This window comes from Electrophorus electricus, chromosome 5 (assembly GCF_013358815.1).
Source record: "Electrophorus electricus isolate fEleEle1 chromosome 5, fEleEle1.pri, whole genome shotgun sequence".
Classification (NCBI taxonomy): Eukaryota; Metazoa; Chordata; class Actinopteri; order Gymnotiformes; family Gymnotidae; genus Electrophorus; species Electrophorus electricus.
In genome coordinates, this window is record NC_049539.1 from 8468396 (window position 1) to 8485969 (window position 17574).

Below are 17574 nucleotides of genomic sequence, written 5' to 3' on the forward strand. Positions count from 1 at the left end.
TCCAGACACCTCTCATAACAACTGGATTCGTCTACCTCACATTATAGGTCTTTCATTGTGCACATTTGACTCACACTTGGCCCCTTGGCATGCAATGGCATTCATTTAAGTGTATAACATTAATTTAATAAGAGCAAGCAAGGTGTGCTCGACATGTACTTTATCTGCACTTGGGCTAAGACCGAAGTGGAACAGTATTTGTGTTTGACTTACATGACATGTGGCATCACCATACGTGGCCAAAGCGTGTGAGTAGCAAAGCGCAGTGTGGACAAATGGCCCACTGTTTCCAAAGCTGAGAAGACATTCTCTATACAAGTAGGCATAAAGGAGAAATTAATGACAACTAATACTTTTGTACTGACGTGATAAAAAAAAAAAAAAGTCTCATTCCTCACTAAGCTTTATTTTTTAATTCCATCTACAGAACTAGTTAACTACTTTGTTGGTGCTTTTCATGATTAATACAGTACAACCGATTATCTGCTTTTAAAATGACTAAATATCAGTTACTTCACACACAAACACACTATATCTATATATATCTATATATATATATATATATATATATATATATATATATATATATGATAAACATCATTCATCACATAATCCGTCTTTCTAAAAGTTCAGTTTAGTAGCTATTCTTAGGTGCTGCGGTAACAAAAAAAAAAAAAAAAAGTAATATTGTATTGACTCAAGCTGTTATATGGAGTCATGGACCTTTATTTTAGTCTCTCGGTATGCGCTCCACAAGAAATTAATGCTCACGATGCGCCACCTTGTGGTAATGTTTCACACCAGAAATTATGCTAGTTAAGAGAAAATTAGCTCTAGGACAGGCTTTGCCTTAGAGGTAACTTGACAAACCATCAATACTTAATTGGCATCCATTTTCTCATGGACATTTATTTTAATACATCTTGCTCATAACCAATTTAAGTGTACCTTTTTTTTTTTTTTTAAATGTTTCCAATTATTTACATTTGTACAGTGAAAGCACACATTTCCAAGTGCACACATTACAGTTTTGACCATAAGCATATACACAAAAAAAAAGAAAGAAAGAAAAATCCTCCTATTTCGACCCCGACTATTGTGCTACACAAATGCAGTGAACAAGGCTGCGAGAAAACATCCAAATCATCCTCCATTTGAGACTACCTTTTAGGGAACTTAAACTAATTCCAAACTCTCTTCTAAAAAGTTAAGGCAGAGACAATTTCAAGTTTAAATAAAATTCAAGTTTTCAAATGCTGTTAATTTAATGATGTTTTTGTACATCTTAAAATGTTTTTTTTCTGTAATCAAACCTTCATTACTTTATTTGTAATGGGTTAAATGCATTCTAAATGTCAAAAAAAAAAAAAAAAGGGGACCATGAGGAAGATAGAGCTCTCAGAGACAGAGAGAGACAGATGTTCAACATGAAAATTTCTAGCAACTATATTTGCTCTGCTCAACAAGAAAAAACAAAACACACAGGAAAGGACTCTGCCTGATGCCAGACCCCCCCCCCCCCCCCCACCAAAAAAAAAAAAAAAAAAAAAACAGATTGCAGAAAGAGACACTACATATATGCCACTGGTCCTTGCGTGCAGGAGACTTAGATCTCAACTAAGGTAAAATATATATGCACAACTTCAGATTCACATCTGTAATTCCCACTTTCTGCAGATACCAGGTGCAAGTAAACACCTCTCCCACCCCTCTCCCTTTTTAGCAATTAAACAAAACCAAACTTACCAAGTGACAGACCATATCACCACACCAGCATACAACTCTATTAAGCAGATTACAAGAAAGCTGTACTTTATTAGACAAAAGCATACTAGGCACATTACCACACGCCACCCTCACACCCTGAGGACTTCGATCAGTGTGCAGGTCTTCCAGAATTGATCAGGAGATGTGCGTCATATTTTAAATGTCTCATTGTAAGAGTACTGGACTGGAACCTTTTCTTGCCTTTTGAAGAGTAGCGAGTGTGCTAACGGACATGGGAAAGCTGTTCCTATTTGGATGTCTGAACACATGGGCTCAGATGTTTGTTAAACAACACGGGGTTGTGGAGAATCTATTAAAAGACTTAAAAAAGAAGGGAAAAAAAACAAAAAAAAACAAAATATATAAAAAAGGCATGCACACAAGACAAGTTAATAATTACATCAGCTATCTTACCATATCAGTACAAAGGACTTGGGGGGGGGGGGGGGGGAAGGAAGAAAAGAAGGGGGAAAAGGGTTATCATGTGCTGGTTTTAAAATGAAAATCAGAGCTCAAAACTATACTCCAGTGCCAGTACATTAATACATAAAAACTGAACAAAAAATGGACTTGCAGAACTTCTCAATCATGCAGGCATGACAGCTACAACTGTTCAGCCTTCTGTAGAAAAGCACAACACAATAAGACCAGCACAGTCAGTGCCAGTGCACTGGTGGTTACAAAATTATATACATGTTGATTTTAAAAAAATCTAAAGGGAAAAGAAGAAAAAGAAGAAGTTCAAGATCAGCACTAATTCAAAGTCAGTATTTTCTATTACCAGCACTATGTTAGTCTTTAACAACAAAAATCTTGAGTTCTGGAAAAATAAAGTCAATTCAAAAAGTTAGTTGAAAAAAAACAACAACAAATAAACCCCCCCAAAAAAAACCTCCACATCAGGGCCAGTTTTTCAACATCTTTAAAAAGAAAATTGGGAGGTGGGAAACATACAGGGAAAAATGATCTCAACAGAGGAAAACAAGAAAAGCAAAACAGAAGAAATGCGAAACAAGAAAAGCATAAAGAATCCATATGCACCCCAAAGTGCTTTCATCCGCAGGCCCTGGTTCCAGTGACAGTCGCTGACAGACGAGCATTTACAGTAGAGCAGAGAGACAGGGAGGCACGCAGAGCGGCCCTGCCTGTCCCGGGAGTGTTTACACCTCAGTCCGGGCAGCGAATCCCCCTCAGGATTGGGATGAGGAGGCAGACGTATCTCCAGCTCCCTGCTGAGGCTTCCAGACGTCTCGAGGGCGAGGTGGTGGCGCCGCCACTGATCTGGCGGTCACCAGCCGAGCTTCTCTGCATCTTGGCTCGGCGGAGTCAAGGGAGCTGAAGTCGTCGACGGAAGAGCCGGGCAGCTTGGGCTCAACGGGGGGCTGCTGCGTCGGGGCATCCCTTATCCTCTGACATATCTCTGCATAGCTTGGCTTCCGAGGCTCCTGGCAAATCACAGCAAGATCATTTGAGCACCCCACTTACTTACAATTAATATCATGTTTGAACAGTTACACTTAAGACCCTCAATTATTCACTCAGCTGCTATATTAAAAAAAAAAATGAAAAAAAAGAAAGGAAGAGAGGAAAGAAAAAAAAAAACCCACACCAAAGGAACACAAAGCTCTGAGAAAACCAGATGCATTCAACCCCACCTTCCAAAGCCACACAGGGCATGGTGCAGCTGCATGGAAAGACCTGCACTCACCATGGCTGCACTGTTCAGTTGGACTGGAGTAGTTTTAGAAGTGTTTGGGACTGAAGTCCTCTCTGCAGATGCTGCCACCTCCTTGGGTTTTCCCTCTTGTGCTTTCATTGTGCTAGGTGTAAGCAATAATGAAGCATGAAGCGCACTCTGCATCAATACATTAGAAAGAGAACCAGCCACTACAAAGGTGATATTAAAAAGAGATCAAACTGCATGGTTTTTTTTTGCCCCAAAAGCAGGCCATAAACTAAGACAGGTTTTGAGGCTATATTTTGCATTCAAGTTGCAAAGCAAGCACTGCTAATGAGAAATGAAAGTCAAGCTTGCTGCTATGGTGCTGATTCAACTCCAACCCCCCGGTTAGCAGTTCCCTGCGGGGAACATTTTTGATCATTTTCAGCTTTATCAAGATAATTTTTTAAGAAAGAAAAAAGGTACAAGAACAAAAACAATAATAAAAAAGCCACACAGACACACACCACCACAAATAAAAACCTTCACCACCTTTCTACTTCTTTTAAACTAAAATCATGCCTAGTTACTGATTACAGTTACACCCTGAAGTTTATATGAATGCATATTCATATGATTATACATAAAAACCCAGAAGGAGCTTATCTACTGCATTATTAACACAACTGCATTATGATGTACCATCTTGTGTGGGCTGGAGAGGATGGGATCTGCTGCTCCACTGGAGGCTGAATAGTGGGAGCAGTAACAGTCCCTGCCGATTCTTTGGGGATTCCTGAAGTCATGCGGCTGGTAGATGCATCCTTATTTAGAGGCTGACGAGAGACAGAAGGACCTGTGTGAAATTCCTGGGGCAGCAAGCACACGAGCGTGCCTATCAGCTGAGGCGCTGTAAAGAGTGCTCGCAGTGATGCGCCCCTCCACCAATACGCAGGGCTGAGTGACTGTAGAATAACATGTGCTTTATGGTAGCAGACTGGGGGCCCGGAGCAACTGTGACCTCTGAACCTGAAGTGCATTCAGAGTCAGTTACAACAACAATGCTCAAAATGAAAGCTCAAACTGACACTGTGGGAAAATAAAAAGTAAATACAATGAGCAATGATGCGTGATATTTTTAACCACCACTTGAATAAGAATTATACAAAGCTGTTGACAGTTGTTGCCTTTTTCACTTCATGTCATACTCAGGCCAACTCAGTTGGTGGTCCTGCTGATGAAAAAAGCCCCGAACAGTTTTGATGTCTTGGAACAGCTGCCATACATGAGTCTCAGACTGCTTCAATATCAAAACTGACAGCAACACATATTCCCATTCTGTAGTCTACACTGCATACTCTGACAATAAATTATAGCAGCTGTGTATAGAGCAAGCCCATGTGCCCAGTGCAGGGTACACTCAGCATGCCAATGACCATGTAGGACAGAATGACAGGAGCCCATTAACTGGGACCTTCATCTCCATCTGATGATGCTTGTTCTTTATTTGCCTGCGGTGATTCATTGTATATGTGAGCCAGCACGTGACTCTAAGAGAAACATCCTTGCTACCAAGTGATGTATACGTGCCTTTCAGAATAAAACAGATCAAATAGTTTTCATATAACTAACTTCTACCAGCAAAAAGCCAGTACTCAATTTTAAATAACAAACATACATGTGTACCATGCATCTGTTTACCATTTTTGATAAATGTTGTATAACATAGGCTTGACAAATGTTTTATGGCTGCTGTATTGTTTTATACTGTTAAGCAATTGATGCTTCCATTGGTAATAAGGCCTGGTCTTTAATCTCCGTACAAATGCATACTATGCATGAACAAACTATTTAAAATGACCCATTGCCTCATGACACAACAATTAAAATCACCTTAGCATCTATGCATCTGTTAAAGGAACACAAGCACTAAAAAGAAAAACAAACCAACCCCACAGACAAATTTTATCCAGCTTTCAGTGTAGTTTAAAATGGGTGTATGATGATTTTTCCTTTTTTGGTAAAATGCCTGACTGTGGAATTAACAGAAAAAGGGAAAAGAGGAAAAAAAAAAAATCTTCCCTAAAACTTCCACAGAGCATAGTTTTACATAATTTTTGCGTTGTCTGTAACTCCAAAACCAAGTACTGAGGGGGACGACAAAAACATTTTAAACTACTGAGTGCTGAATAAAATATAATTTTTGAGGTGTAATGCTGGACTATTCCTCTGAACAGTCAGTGAACGTTAATGAAGTAGCTAGTGTTACCTTATCTTTAGCCACACCAGTAACAACATCAGACAGTCGGTTCTCCAAGCTGGTCTCAGTTTTTACTTCCGCCTTCAGAATGCCAGCGGCTCCAGGCAGGGGAGGGAAACTGGAAAGGCCCAGTTCAAAGCTTGGAGACGGAACGCGTTCTGGGGCTGGAGGGGGTGACTGTGCAGACGCTTTCTGAGGAGCACAAAATATGAGAGTGAACCTACAGTCTTATCTGGACTAGGTGAGATTAGTGAGCCAGACAACTTACCGTAAACTTATCATCTCTCCTTTTCTTGTACCCATAGCCATTTCGCCTAGAAAGGAAGAAAATAAAAAGAAAGATCGATTGATTCTCAGAGCACACAGGCAACCATCTTTTCTTTCAGTATATTTTAACACATATTCCACAGCTCAGCAGATAATGGACATGGATGGATAATGGATGGCAGAGTGGACCTTCACATTCCCTGGATAGCACTCCAAATACTAAATATCATTCAAAAGTTCAGGAAGAAAGGGATTTAAAATCACAATGTTGAAAATATGGCATTTGAACTACAAACATTCACTTTTAGCTGATGGTCACCTGACCACACTCAAAGGTTTGCCCTTTAGCATACAACACACATGACATCTTTCACATTACATTAGTAATTTTGATGCATTACCTTCCTCTACCCATGATGGGTGAGTAGTCGGTGCCGTTCATCTCCATTCGTCCACTACCAACCTGGTCCCGACGGGGATAACTCGGTGCGCTGGGTAATCGAGGCCGGCCGCCCATATGCTGAGTGTGCAATATGCGAGTCCCGTTGGGAATATGGTCTGAGGGCAGGGTGTTGAAAGTGCTGGGGTTCTCCAGCAGAGCCGTTCCACGCTCGGCAGCTGGCACTGAGGGCCGAACATGGCTTTTACTGTGATTCCTACCAGGACAAAGATGCTTTTATAAACAGTGGGAACACAGCTGCAGCTTTCAGACAGAAGATCATATGAGAGTTACTGACATACACCTGGAATCCTAAAACCAAAAGCAACATGCCTGTTCCTTGGTTGGTAAGGTCTGACGGTCAAAGGTGCAGTGGCTGATTTAAAAGCATGAGAGCCAGCAAAGCCATTGATGAATCCAGGGTTAGGAAATGGAGAAACCTAAAAGATAAGACAAAGTGATTACTTGTCATTTATCCAAAACAGACCTTAGTGAAAACATCTGAATTCTGAACCTTTTTGAATATTAGGAGGTTACACAGTACGCACCAAGTTAGGATCCAAGTAGCTCTGTGCTGCTGACCAGCCCTGAGGAGCTACTAGCCGGTAGAGCGGGGGGAACTGCTGATGCGCCCCATACACTGGTGGGATGTAGTAGGGCGGGTAGCGCTGCTGAATGTTTGATGACATGTCCACAGGCCGGTAGCCATTCTTTGGCACAAAAGTGTTGACAGCAATGGCCTTGGCCTTTATCCTTGCCTATAATTAATTGAGAGGAGAATACAAGAGGTTGTGCTTAACCAGTCTTTTTAAAAAGAAAGGAAACTCTCACTAGTCTGATGAAGGCATGTAGTTTTACCTTTATTGGTTTTCCTTGGAAGGTCTTCACTTCTTCTCTGAGATACTGATAGGCCTAAAAGGGTGTCAGAGCCAAATAATGAGGAACACAGGCAAAACTAAGTTTATAATATAATGTGGTTGATCAAGTGAAAAGTTTACCAATTGCGCATCTGCCTCCGACTCAAAGGTGATGAACCAGTTGTCATTATATGCAAACTCACAATTGACGAATTTGGGCAATTTATCACTCTTGAAAAGCAATTCAACTTCCTTTAAAAAGGCAAATAAATGTCATTATTGTATAGGGTTTTCCCCATCCAGTGCAGTGAAAATTTAGATATGCAAGATAAAATCAGCATATAGCGTTTACCTCTAGAGGAGTGGCCTCGGGAACCTCTCGTAGAATAACGATGCACCGATTCTGGTTTGGTCGCACTTTCTCACCACATTTATCCACTTGTACAAGAGGGAGCGCTGGAGATATTTATAAAAAGCTGTGGTTAATGCCATTGAAGACGTCAATATAAAGCACGGAAAAGCAGGGATTTATGTAGCAAAAACAACAAACGAAACATATCGATGACTTACTCTTCAAAATATCGGCAATAAGATCCACATCTGTGCTTAGCTTCTTGATCTGATCGAGATTGGCCACGGTCACAATTGGCACATACTGGTCGCTATCCATTTGAGAGATGAGGTACATATCATTGGCTAGGTTCTCCCTGTAAGGGGAGGGAGAGGGAAATAGCCACAATAAACTTCCAGAGGCTCAAGTTCAGTGTCATAGAATATATTCTTGCATGCATACAACAGTGCCTAGCATTGTGCAAATGCCTCCTACATGGTGAAAAATCTGAATCCATGGCCGCTGCAGTTTTTTCCCTCCAATTCTTTTATGAACACTGTTGACTGGTTACCAAATAATTTTATAACTGATCCCGTTAACAAATTAGTTTATTGAGGCTGAGTGAAGAAAATACTTGTGCCACTAGAAATCACCTTATTTTAGAAGTGACCTTAACATGCAAGGCCATGTTAAAAAACAAACAAACAAAAAAACAAACATTATTTGACAAGGAACCTCAAATACATTTTTTTTTTAAATACTCCTGCTGTGTGGGTCATTACCGGATATCATTCATTCCACATACAAGGTTTTTGAACAGAACAAAGATGGAAATCCATAAGAGATGGGTTCAGAATGATTAGTACTAAATATAAAGTGTAACTCATTTACCGGGAGAGGCAAAACTCTAATGTAGCCTTTAGTTGTTCTCTAAGATCTTCAAGCTGTCTGGAAGAGTCTGAACCATCAATTCCTACTGAAGCAGGGGGGGGGGGGGTTCCAGCAATTAAATTCAAACAATTAAATTTAACAAAATCTTATTTAATTTATGCTCCCTTTAACTGTAGTACCTTTCTGCTGTAAGCCAGGTGGCAGTTGATTGGCTGTGCTGCCCATTTCTCCTGGCTCTGGTGGCAATGCTGTTGGTAGGGTTACTGAGACAGATACCTGTTGCTCTTCATTCCATTTCCCTTCGTCACTGCTGCTGACACAGCCTGTAATTAATAATATAAATCATTAAAATCACAATTCCAATCCCAATTATTTCTAAAGGAAAAACAATAATGATTATAATGAACTTGTTTTCCTAAAGGAACGAAGCATCTTAACACAACAAGCAATACATGCCGAGATATTCACAAAAGTCTTCCCCTGGTAATGGCATTTCTCACTGAAACAAACCAAACAGCTACATGAAAAACAAATTATGTTTACATGTTTTCACTAAGCAGTATAAATCCATCTACATGTTAAGTATGACTAACTGTCCCTTAGTAACCACCGATTAATAATTGTTTAATTTACCATCCTAAAATATAATTTACATTTTTTTTTTTTTTTATTGTAAACAGTTGAATGCTTTACTAAACAAACAAACAAACAAGTTTAAAATCTAACACGGTAAAAAAATTTTAAACACATTTACATAGTTTCACAAGTATGAGCTCTGGGAAACTTTACCTCCTGAGATGGTTTTTGATGGGTCATTGCCATCTTCTACCCATGACTGGAGAGAATGCGTGTAGGCCAGCCCTGATGTTTCCCTGTTAGGCATATAACTGGCCCATGCCTTTGCATTGGGATTGAGGTCAGAAACCTTGGTGCATTCCTAAACAATAATAAGATCAACATTAATAATCAGGTTAACAGCTGCAGTCAATGTTTGAATGGTTTAAAGGCATTCACTGTTGTCTATACACAACTCCACAGACAAGGCTACCCAGTAAAGATAACATGGGTCTGACAGAGTCAAAGTACACTTACAAGTTCACTGTAATCACTTTGCCAGTTCCATACACAGGAGCCATCAGAAATTAAAAGGTTGTAAGGGTGTGCAGTCATGAAGGTCTGAACACCCTCTGTGTTGACATTGGGATGAGTTTTAGTGTCCTGTTTTGCATCTGTCTCCATCACTTCTTCCTCATGGGAATTACAAGACCATGCAGACTCAAAGGCACACCCTTGCATATACTCCTCAGGTAACACTGCTCCAGGCTCTTGCTGCCACATGCAGAAATAGTGACTAGATTGGTCATCCTCATTCATCTCCGATTTGCTGAGAAGGTCAGAAACCATGTTCAGCATGCCTCGTTCTCCTTCTGATTCATGTGTACAGGTCATACTTTGAATTTCATATGAGGGCGTGCTGGCATAAATGTCAACCTGGTCAGGTTCAACAGGTAGTGGAATTGGTTTGTTTAGATATGCAGTTTCATCTTCACTATGACCAGCTGCACTCAAACTAGTCTGAAACTTTTCAGAATCTTCCTTGTGTGCTTCAGGTTGGTATCTCTGAAGCTCGCTTGTCACAACACACTTCATGGCTACATTAGCAGCATCTTGCCCTTGTAAGGCACATGATGGCTTTCCTAGTTCAGATGGCAGTCTCATAGTGCTCAGGAGAGGAATGCTGTAATCAGACACTGTCCCTTTCACTCCAGTGCTAATCAGACACATGACTTGATCTACAGCCTCTGATTCTGGCTTCTGATTGGCTGTAACTAGGGATGTTTGTACAACATTGGTAGCCTTTATATCATTTTCAGACAATGAGACACAGTCAAAAGTCTCAGCCACCTTAGCCTGACAGGTCAGGCTTCCAGGCACACTACACTGACTACTAGAGGCAGAATTTTCATTACTGTTTTCCAAACACAAAGGGATTGCTTGGTCATCACAATTATTTCTAAGGTTAATATAAAAGTGAGACTCCACTGACTTTGTGGGCTTCAGTTTTTCTGTTTTATGATCTCCTTTATCAACAAACACACACCTTTGACTTAGTGCTTTCTGTTCGTCTTCATGAAAGCATTCTGAAATAGTAAAAATCTGCTCATTCCCTTGTAAGCAAAATTTGTCTTTTTCCTCAGCGTGAACACATTCCTGAGCTGAAGTAGATATAGAGGTCTCTCTGTGTGCATCACCACAAATGTTGAGATGCTTTGGGACCTCATTATTAAAAAAATAATCTTTAGCATGGTCTTCAGTAACATCTCTGAAGCGACTGATATCTTTAGAGGAGTCAACATTAAATGCAACTTGAATGTTATTTGTAACAAGTGTCAAAAGACGAGAGTTAAATTCTCTCTCTGCCTGTGCCCAATTCAGTGCACTCTCATATGGGGTGCCAGTGAAATCTTCCATTGAACTTCGATAATGGCAATCCTCTTGAACCAAATGACAACTATTAGAGAAATTTGTTAAACCACATGGTATAAATGGTACGTGAATGACAGAATTTATTTCCTCTACATGTTCTTCAGCATCTATAGTATCAGATTTGGACACAACATCTAAAGGGTCAGTGGAAGAATTACTACAAGTGCTGTCCTCCATGCCAAGGTAAATTTCCTTCTCTTCTGCTTGGGTATTTTGATTCAGTGAGGGAAACGAACAGGATGGAGACATCATTTCAGGGCAATCTACTACCCCTACTTTAAAAACCTCTGGCTGAAGCATAACAGTACTTCCCACCCAGACATTTGATGGGACAGGGTTCTGAAAAAATGCACATTTTCCAGATCGGCATTCCGCTGAAGCTGATACTTTTTGTTCAACATCAGAACCTAAGCAGTCACATGATTTTGACATACTATTGGCAATAAGATGAGTAGAGCAGGTTTTGGAGTACCAATTTGGTAGGTTAGCTTGTCGGGAGCTGTCTGCTGTGGTAAACTCTTGGCACCACATATTGCTTACATTTTCCATTGTAGAGGTTTTAAACAATGAAGAGAGATCCCCAATGAGCTCAGGGTCACTGGTAGTTTTAAAGCTCACCAAGTCCTGGACTGTTTCTTCCTGAAACTCCTCACAGGGAGTACTATTTGATAAATGATGGCCAGATTTCATCACTGTTTCCCTTAAAGTTGGTCTACCCTTTCCTATGTTATGTGAAGAAACAGGAAAATGCGCAATTTGAGCAGTACAAATGCCAGTATCATGGCAAGCACTGTCTGCGACAAAATCCATCTCAGTCTTTGCTTCAAAGTTCATGTTCAACAGTTCACTACAGTTAATATATCCAATGCTTAAATCATTTTCCTTATTATGTGGTTTACTTGAAGGATCCATTAATGGCAAAGGAACATTTTCAGATCCTTGCTTGGCTGTTTCTGAACAGCAGCCTTGACACGACCCTGCCAAAACCTTTAGTCTGGAGACTTGTGACAACTCAGTGTTTGAGTTAACAAGTGTCTTACATACACAAACCATGTCTTCTCGACTTACCAAGGGCTTGTTGTGTTGCCCCTGTGACCACTCTGTTCCTTCACCTGACTTTGGGAAAAAGGTATGTAGATTTTTTCTTTTAAGCAAATCACTGATAGCTTCACCCATTGCCTTACATGAAGTAGTGAGAGGGGGCATATTTTTTAACTCATGCTCAGGCTTTTCACATGCACTGCCAACTGAATTTGTCATCATTCTGTCCTGAAAAGGAATAGGAACATGTTTTTCTAGCAGTACATTTTCATCCTCTGAACATGCACCACGAAGTGTCCCGAGGAGTTCAGGTAGAGTAGGACCCTTGTTTGGATACAAACTTGTTGCTCGGAGGCTTGCAGGAGAGGTTTCACCCTCTTCTTGCACAGCACTGATATTAGTTTTTAAAGCTATGGCACCATTTAAATGTACTGAGGCAGATGCTCTGTTGGTATTACTTAGGAGTGACGAGTTATTACACATCAAAATTTCAGCATCAACTAGAACATCATTTTCACCAAATGCCAAAGGCTGCTTCATGGATGGCAGTTCACACTCACCCACCAGATCATCGGTATCAATTGAGCAAATACTGTAGAAGCTCTGGGTTCTTCTTTTGGAGTGGTGCTCTGAGGTCACCAAATGAGAATCCTGCTCATCTAAATCATCAAATTTTCCATAGCTCCCTGTGCCTGTATTGAATGGATATGTGATAACTCCAGATATGGTTGAAACCTCCAAATTATTCCTGGCAACAGACCGTGTCTGTGCATGCTCCTCTTTTAAAGCAGAGACCTCAGAGCACAGACTGCCTAAAGTGCATGGTGCTCTGATGCAATGGCTGTTTGATACAAGTGTGGCTGCTGTTGTCATGTTCTCACAATAATTTCTCCAGCTTGTTCCTGGTAAATCTAAACAATGAGATGATTTAGCTTCAAAAAAGCAGTCTGGTCTTGTCACTGCATTTTCAGATATATTCTTTTTTATAGAGTTCAACACATCTGTCTGCACAATCCGAGGGGTGTTAGGATCAATGTCACTGTTGTCTCCATCTGAATCCTTTGAAACTTTACCAGTGTTCACATTATGTTTTGAAAGCTGACAAAGACAACGGTCTCCATTAGGTCCATTCCTAAACACTGTGCCAACTTGTACACTGCTGCTTCTCTTCTCAGTGGGATGAAGACTTGCAGATAGGTTTGTGGGAAACGAATTACTTCTGGTGTCCACAGGTACATTTGTTCTACCACATTCAGGAGGCTTTTCTTCAGCCAGTTCAGCCACAGAGCAAGCACACTGTCGGAAACCATCAACTGAGCAGCTTTCAGTACACGACGTTTGAAGGAGGCTTGTCCTTTCACTGACCAAATTTGGACCAAGCTCTTTACTAAAACAACACCCCATATCTTAAATTTCAAAATAAAAATCCTTTCAGTACACCAGCAGACAAACCTCAAGAAGCTGCTCTCAACAAGGCTGACCGAGAGAGAGAGAGAGAGAGAGAGAGGCAGAGAAAAAAGGGGAGGTGCAATATGGCTGCCTATTCCTCCTCCCATACTCAAAATAGAACATTTAAATTTGTACTAGTGACTCACATGGCCCCGTCAGTCAAACACGAACCCCTAAATCCCATGATTGGTGATTTGGTTGTATAAAAAGGATCTTAATGTATAAACTAATAAACTAAGTATGGAAATACATACTGTACTTAACAGGTTAATAAACTTTTTAAAATGTAGTGAGAAAATAACTATCCTACGTTTCCATCTGTGTGTGTGTGTCAGAGGCACACTGTGAGCACATGCATGCGAGTCCATCCGTGTGTGTGTGCGCATCTGTCCCTTCATGCACACAATTCTATCCATCCATCCACACGTGTTTGTCTGTGCATACACACCCGTTCATCTGTGTGTATGCAAGTGTCTGTCTGCGTGTGTGCAAGTCTATGTGTGTGTGTGTGTGTGTGTGTGTGTGTGTGTGTGTGTGTGTGTGTGCGCGCGCATGCACAACCAATTGGACAAATCCGGCAGTATAAAGCTCATACTTTACCAAAAGGGGAATCTCTTTTCTCCTTACTTCTTGTGACTGCTGCACCTGTGGTTCAGCTATATCCTTCCCTTCCTGGTCTGAAGTCATGAGATGTGTAGGTTTTAGCTCTTTACACAGAGCTCTTTATATCACCAGAAAGGCTATAGGACAAATATGAAAAGGACAAATCCATCAAGCACCTTGTAAGAGCAACTTGAATAACAAAATTAACTAAATCAAGCAGCTACTTAAAAACCATGTACAATGCCGACATATTGCAGTGGACCAAAATTCAATCAGCCATGAGAAACAAAAAAAGAATCAATTTTCCATCTGACAAAATATGACAGAATTAGGAAGGCAGAAATTTAGGATGCTCTTGCTTTCTGATGATAGCCTAATGCTTGCGCCTCAATGACACAGTATGTTACTAAAGAAAAACATTTCACTAAATTCAAAAGAGCAGAACAATAAAAGTTCAATAACAGTCCAGGAGTTACATTTTATTACAATTAGCTTGAATTACAAGCAGGTCAGCTTCACTTTTTCCACATTTAGCTATGTTTACTATATCCAACATCAGATGACTCAGTTAAAGTGAATACTTTTAATTGTTTTATATTGTGGCAAAAACAAGATTTTAAGCTACTTTTAAATTAATCAGCTAAACAGTTACAGATGTTAAAACTCTTACAATGCCCGAAACCGATCATGTCCATCCATGTACAACCAGATGATTCAAAAGCAGGATGATAAAGACTTCAAATAACTACTTAATGTGAATGGTACCCGTTCGTGTCATGACATCAATTGTAGGCCAAATTTGTCCTAGCTAACTACGCAGTCTGATGTACTTCCGAATGTTAAGTTATTAGATAATATATTTTTCCTAGCTTGATTTATGACAATAACCAGCCAGCTAGCAAACAAGCAACGCAACTAAACTGTATATCTAGCAAGACTAGCTGCCTTAGTTGGCTGTAAGATAGTGTAACAGACTTGTTAATCACTGGGTTCCGGCGCTAGCTGGCTAGCTGACTTATCTTCCCTCATATCTTGAGACTGGTCAGTGGTCACAAACTAATATTTTCTCAACCTTATGATAAAATACGACATTAGCATTTTATTTTTTTTATAAATACAACACCTAGGTGAATATGTATTATGAAAACGGTGCAGAAAAGAGACAGATGTGGTCTTTTAAAATCATACAGTGCATCACCGTATATTTTTGTCTGGGCGATGAAATTACCCATCGCTAACATGATCTAGCTATGGAGCGAGCTACCTAGGTTAGCCAAGCTGGTTTAGCTCACCTAGCGAATGCTTCTCTGTTTCGCAGCTAGATAACCTAGGTTAGCTACATGAGAAGCAAAACAACAGGCACTAAAAGTAAACAAGCAACAATGATGTGACCATGGATAGACTGACTAGGCGTCAATAACAGGTTCACCATTTCTATGAAGAAAATGTTCTGCTAGTAAACAAACAATAAATACTGTTTTAAAGTTAGAACGTCTGTCATTCCGTAACGTTCGTATCAACACAACTTCACATTAAAGTTAGCTAACGCTAGCTAAGATAGGTTCACTGGTGTTAAATCTTCTATTCGTAAACCCGAATATTTTGAAGAAAATAGGTGGTCGATAACAGGCAGCTAGCTACTATGACGATAGTTGGCTGAGGAATTGATAATATATGCCAAGTAGCTAAACTTGCCTTATAGAGAAAAGTACCTTGGTTAGCTAGATTATCGAGAGCCAACTCGTTTGTTTGTAGCAGTACTATCGCTACGGCTAGTTTGCATCATGTAGGTAGCATTAGCTAGCTAGCTAACTTACTGTATAACACGACAGCCAACATGGCTAACATGGCTAGTTCCTGTCTTAACCTAAACAGGCAGCTAGATAGCTAGTCAAGTTACATAAAAGCAGTTGGAGTGCTAAGTATTGGGTAACTACGCATTACAATTGATATACAAGTCGTTTAATTAAAAGTTTTGACGAAGGTTTAATACTATAGATTCATACTCACCAATATCAGATAGCTAACGTTTAGATTATCCGCACGCGAGACGTTGGGCCGTAACGCTTCAATGAAATGTCAATCCATTTCATTACTTGAAATTATTGCGCTATTTCAAAAACCAAGCGTTACCAACATTTAAACTTCGAACGGACACTCTCTCGACGGAAACGCACCGCAGGATTTCTTCACGTGTGTGCCTTTTCTTGGCAACGGCGCTGTCCAACTTTTATACGGTGTGAAACACGTACCGACCGCGCTAGCTAGCTAAGATAGCCACGCTAGCCATCGCCGCGGACTTCGAGCCGTTATTCTTCGAATCCGCGCGACTGACAGAACTCCGGAACTCGCGCCGATCGTTCCAAAATGCGAAAAGCAGACTCCCGTGTTTACGGCTGACAACCTAATGCACCTCCCTTTCCACAAGCATGTGTCCGTACAGTTGCGAGAACGGACTGAGCTACAGTCGAGCCTTGGGACGTCGCTACGCTTCTCAGTATTTATATTTTCAGTTTTGCTAGCTGGAAAGCTAGATAACCAGCTACATCATCAGTGAAACCACACAGTGAAATCCCGCCTCATTTCTCTTCGGGATTTCTTCGGTTGGTCGAGAAAGGTGTACGGATACCACCAGAGCCCAAAAAAAATGCAAACACGAAATGATTTTCCAGAAAAACGGTAGTTTACTCTTTGTAGGTATTTAGCTGTTATTTCTGCCATAATAATATTTTTCAAATTCTTCAGTCTTCTTGCTTCTCATAATTTATTATATCCGAATTTACTTGGGCTAAATAGTTTAAATGAGTGACATGGTTTAAACTAGATCTCTCAAAGAAAAGTGAGCAAATGAATTTGGAATTCAGACGGCTTCTATTATTTGTCCTTGATTACGTTTGTACTATAACTGTGAAAAGTTTGTAAATGCTTTAGATTCAGCGACATTAACTACTTAACAGTTCCTAAAAATCTGTCTAATTTTTATGTCATATTAATACATAATAAAAACACATATTCATTGTGGAACACTTATTCTACACACAATTTTACAGTGCTACTGTATTTATCGATTTAAATAATTTGGGGAAATGTGCACAACATCTAGGATAACGGCCATCTTGATTACTAAGTTGGTTGGCCAAAGCAGTAACACATAAGCAACATTGAACATCGAACAAATGACACTTTCTACCACAAGAAAACCACTGAAAGAATGATGTTCATTGGGTGTTCCTTGATGCAACAAAGGTTTAACATCTTCCTCATCCTACAATCCTAAAAAGAGGCTGTTATGTAATATGCTTATGATACGAAACACAATAGAAAATCAAAAACAAAGTGCCTCTCAGAAAAAAAATAGAGGTTCGGTTCAAATTTATCTTAACTGTATGCATCAATTGTTTGGATAAATGTTTCATGCAGAGGACTGATCAACAGCTATAGAAAGCATTCGGTTGGGCTTATCACCAGCATAGGGATTCGCATATAAGGAATCGTATAGTAATCACATACTTTTTTTCAATC

At 40.1% G+C, this 17574-nt stretch overlaps 1 protein-coding gene across 5 annotated transcripts; it reads right to left on the reverse strand.

Annotated features, from left to right (window-relative positions):
- Positions 1 to 876: 876 nt before the first annotated feature.
- larp4b (La ribonucleoprotein 4B) lies at positions 877 to 16623 on the reverse strand. Of its 5 annotated transcripts, none has more exons than XM_027008116.2 (17): positions 16063 to 16623; positions 14077 to 14189; positions 9262 to 9409; positions 8652 to 8795; positions 8473 to 8557; positions 7821 to 7957; positions 7603 to 7706; positions 7392 to 7502; positions 7252 to 7305; positions 6942 to 7151; positions 6727 to 6833; positions 6356 to 6610; positions 5956 to 6001; positions 5697 to 5879; positions 4130 to 4263; positions 3476 to 3587; positions 877 to 3212 (listed from the first exon to the last, which is right to left on the reverse strand). In XM_027008116.2, the coding sequence occupies exons 2-17, from the start codon at positions 14134 to 14136 to the stop codon at positions 2958 to 2960; spliced, it is 2145 nt and encodes a 714-aa protein (XP_026863917.2). In that variant the 5' UTR covers positions 14137 to 14189; positions 16063 to 16623; the 3' UTR covers positions 877 to 2957. The 5 variants fall into 5 exon arrangements, with proteins under 5 accessions (XP_026863917.2, XP_026863916.2, XP_026863914.2 ...); XM_027008115.2 differs by having other exon boundaries at positions 14050 to 14189; XM_027008113.2 differs by lacking the exons at positions 14077 to 14189; positions 16063 to 16623 and adding an exon at positions 12565 to 13469 and having other exon boundaries at positions 8473 to 8554.
- Positions 16624 to 17574: the final 951 nt, after the last annotated feature.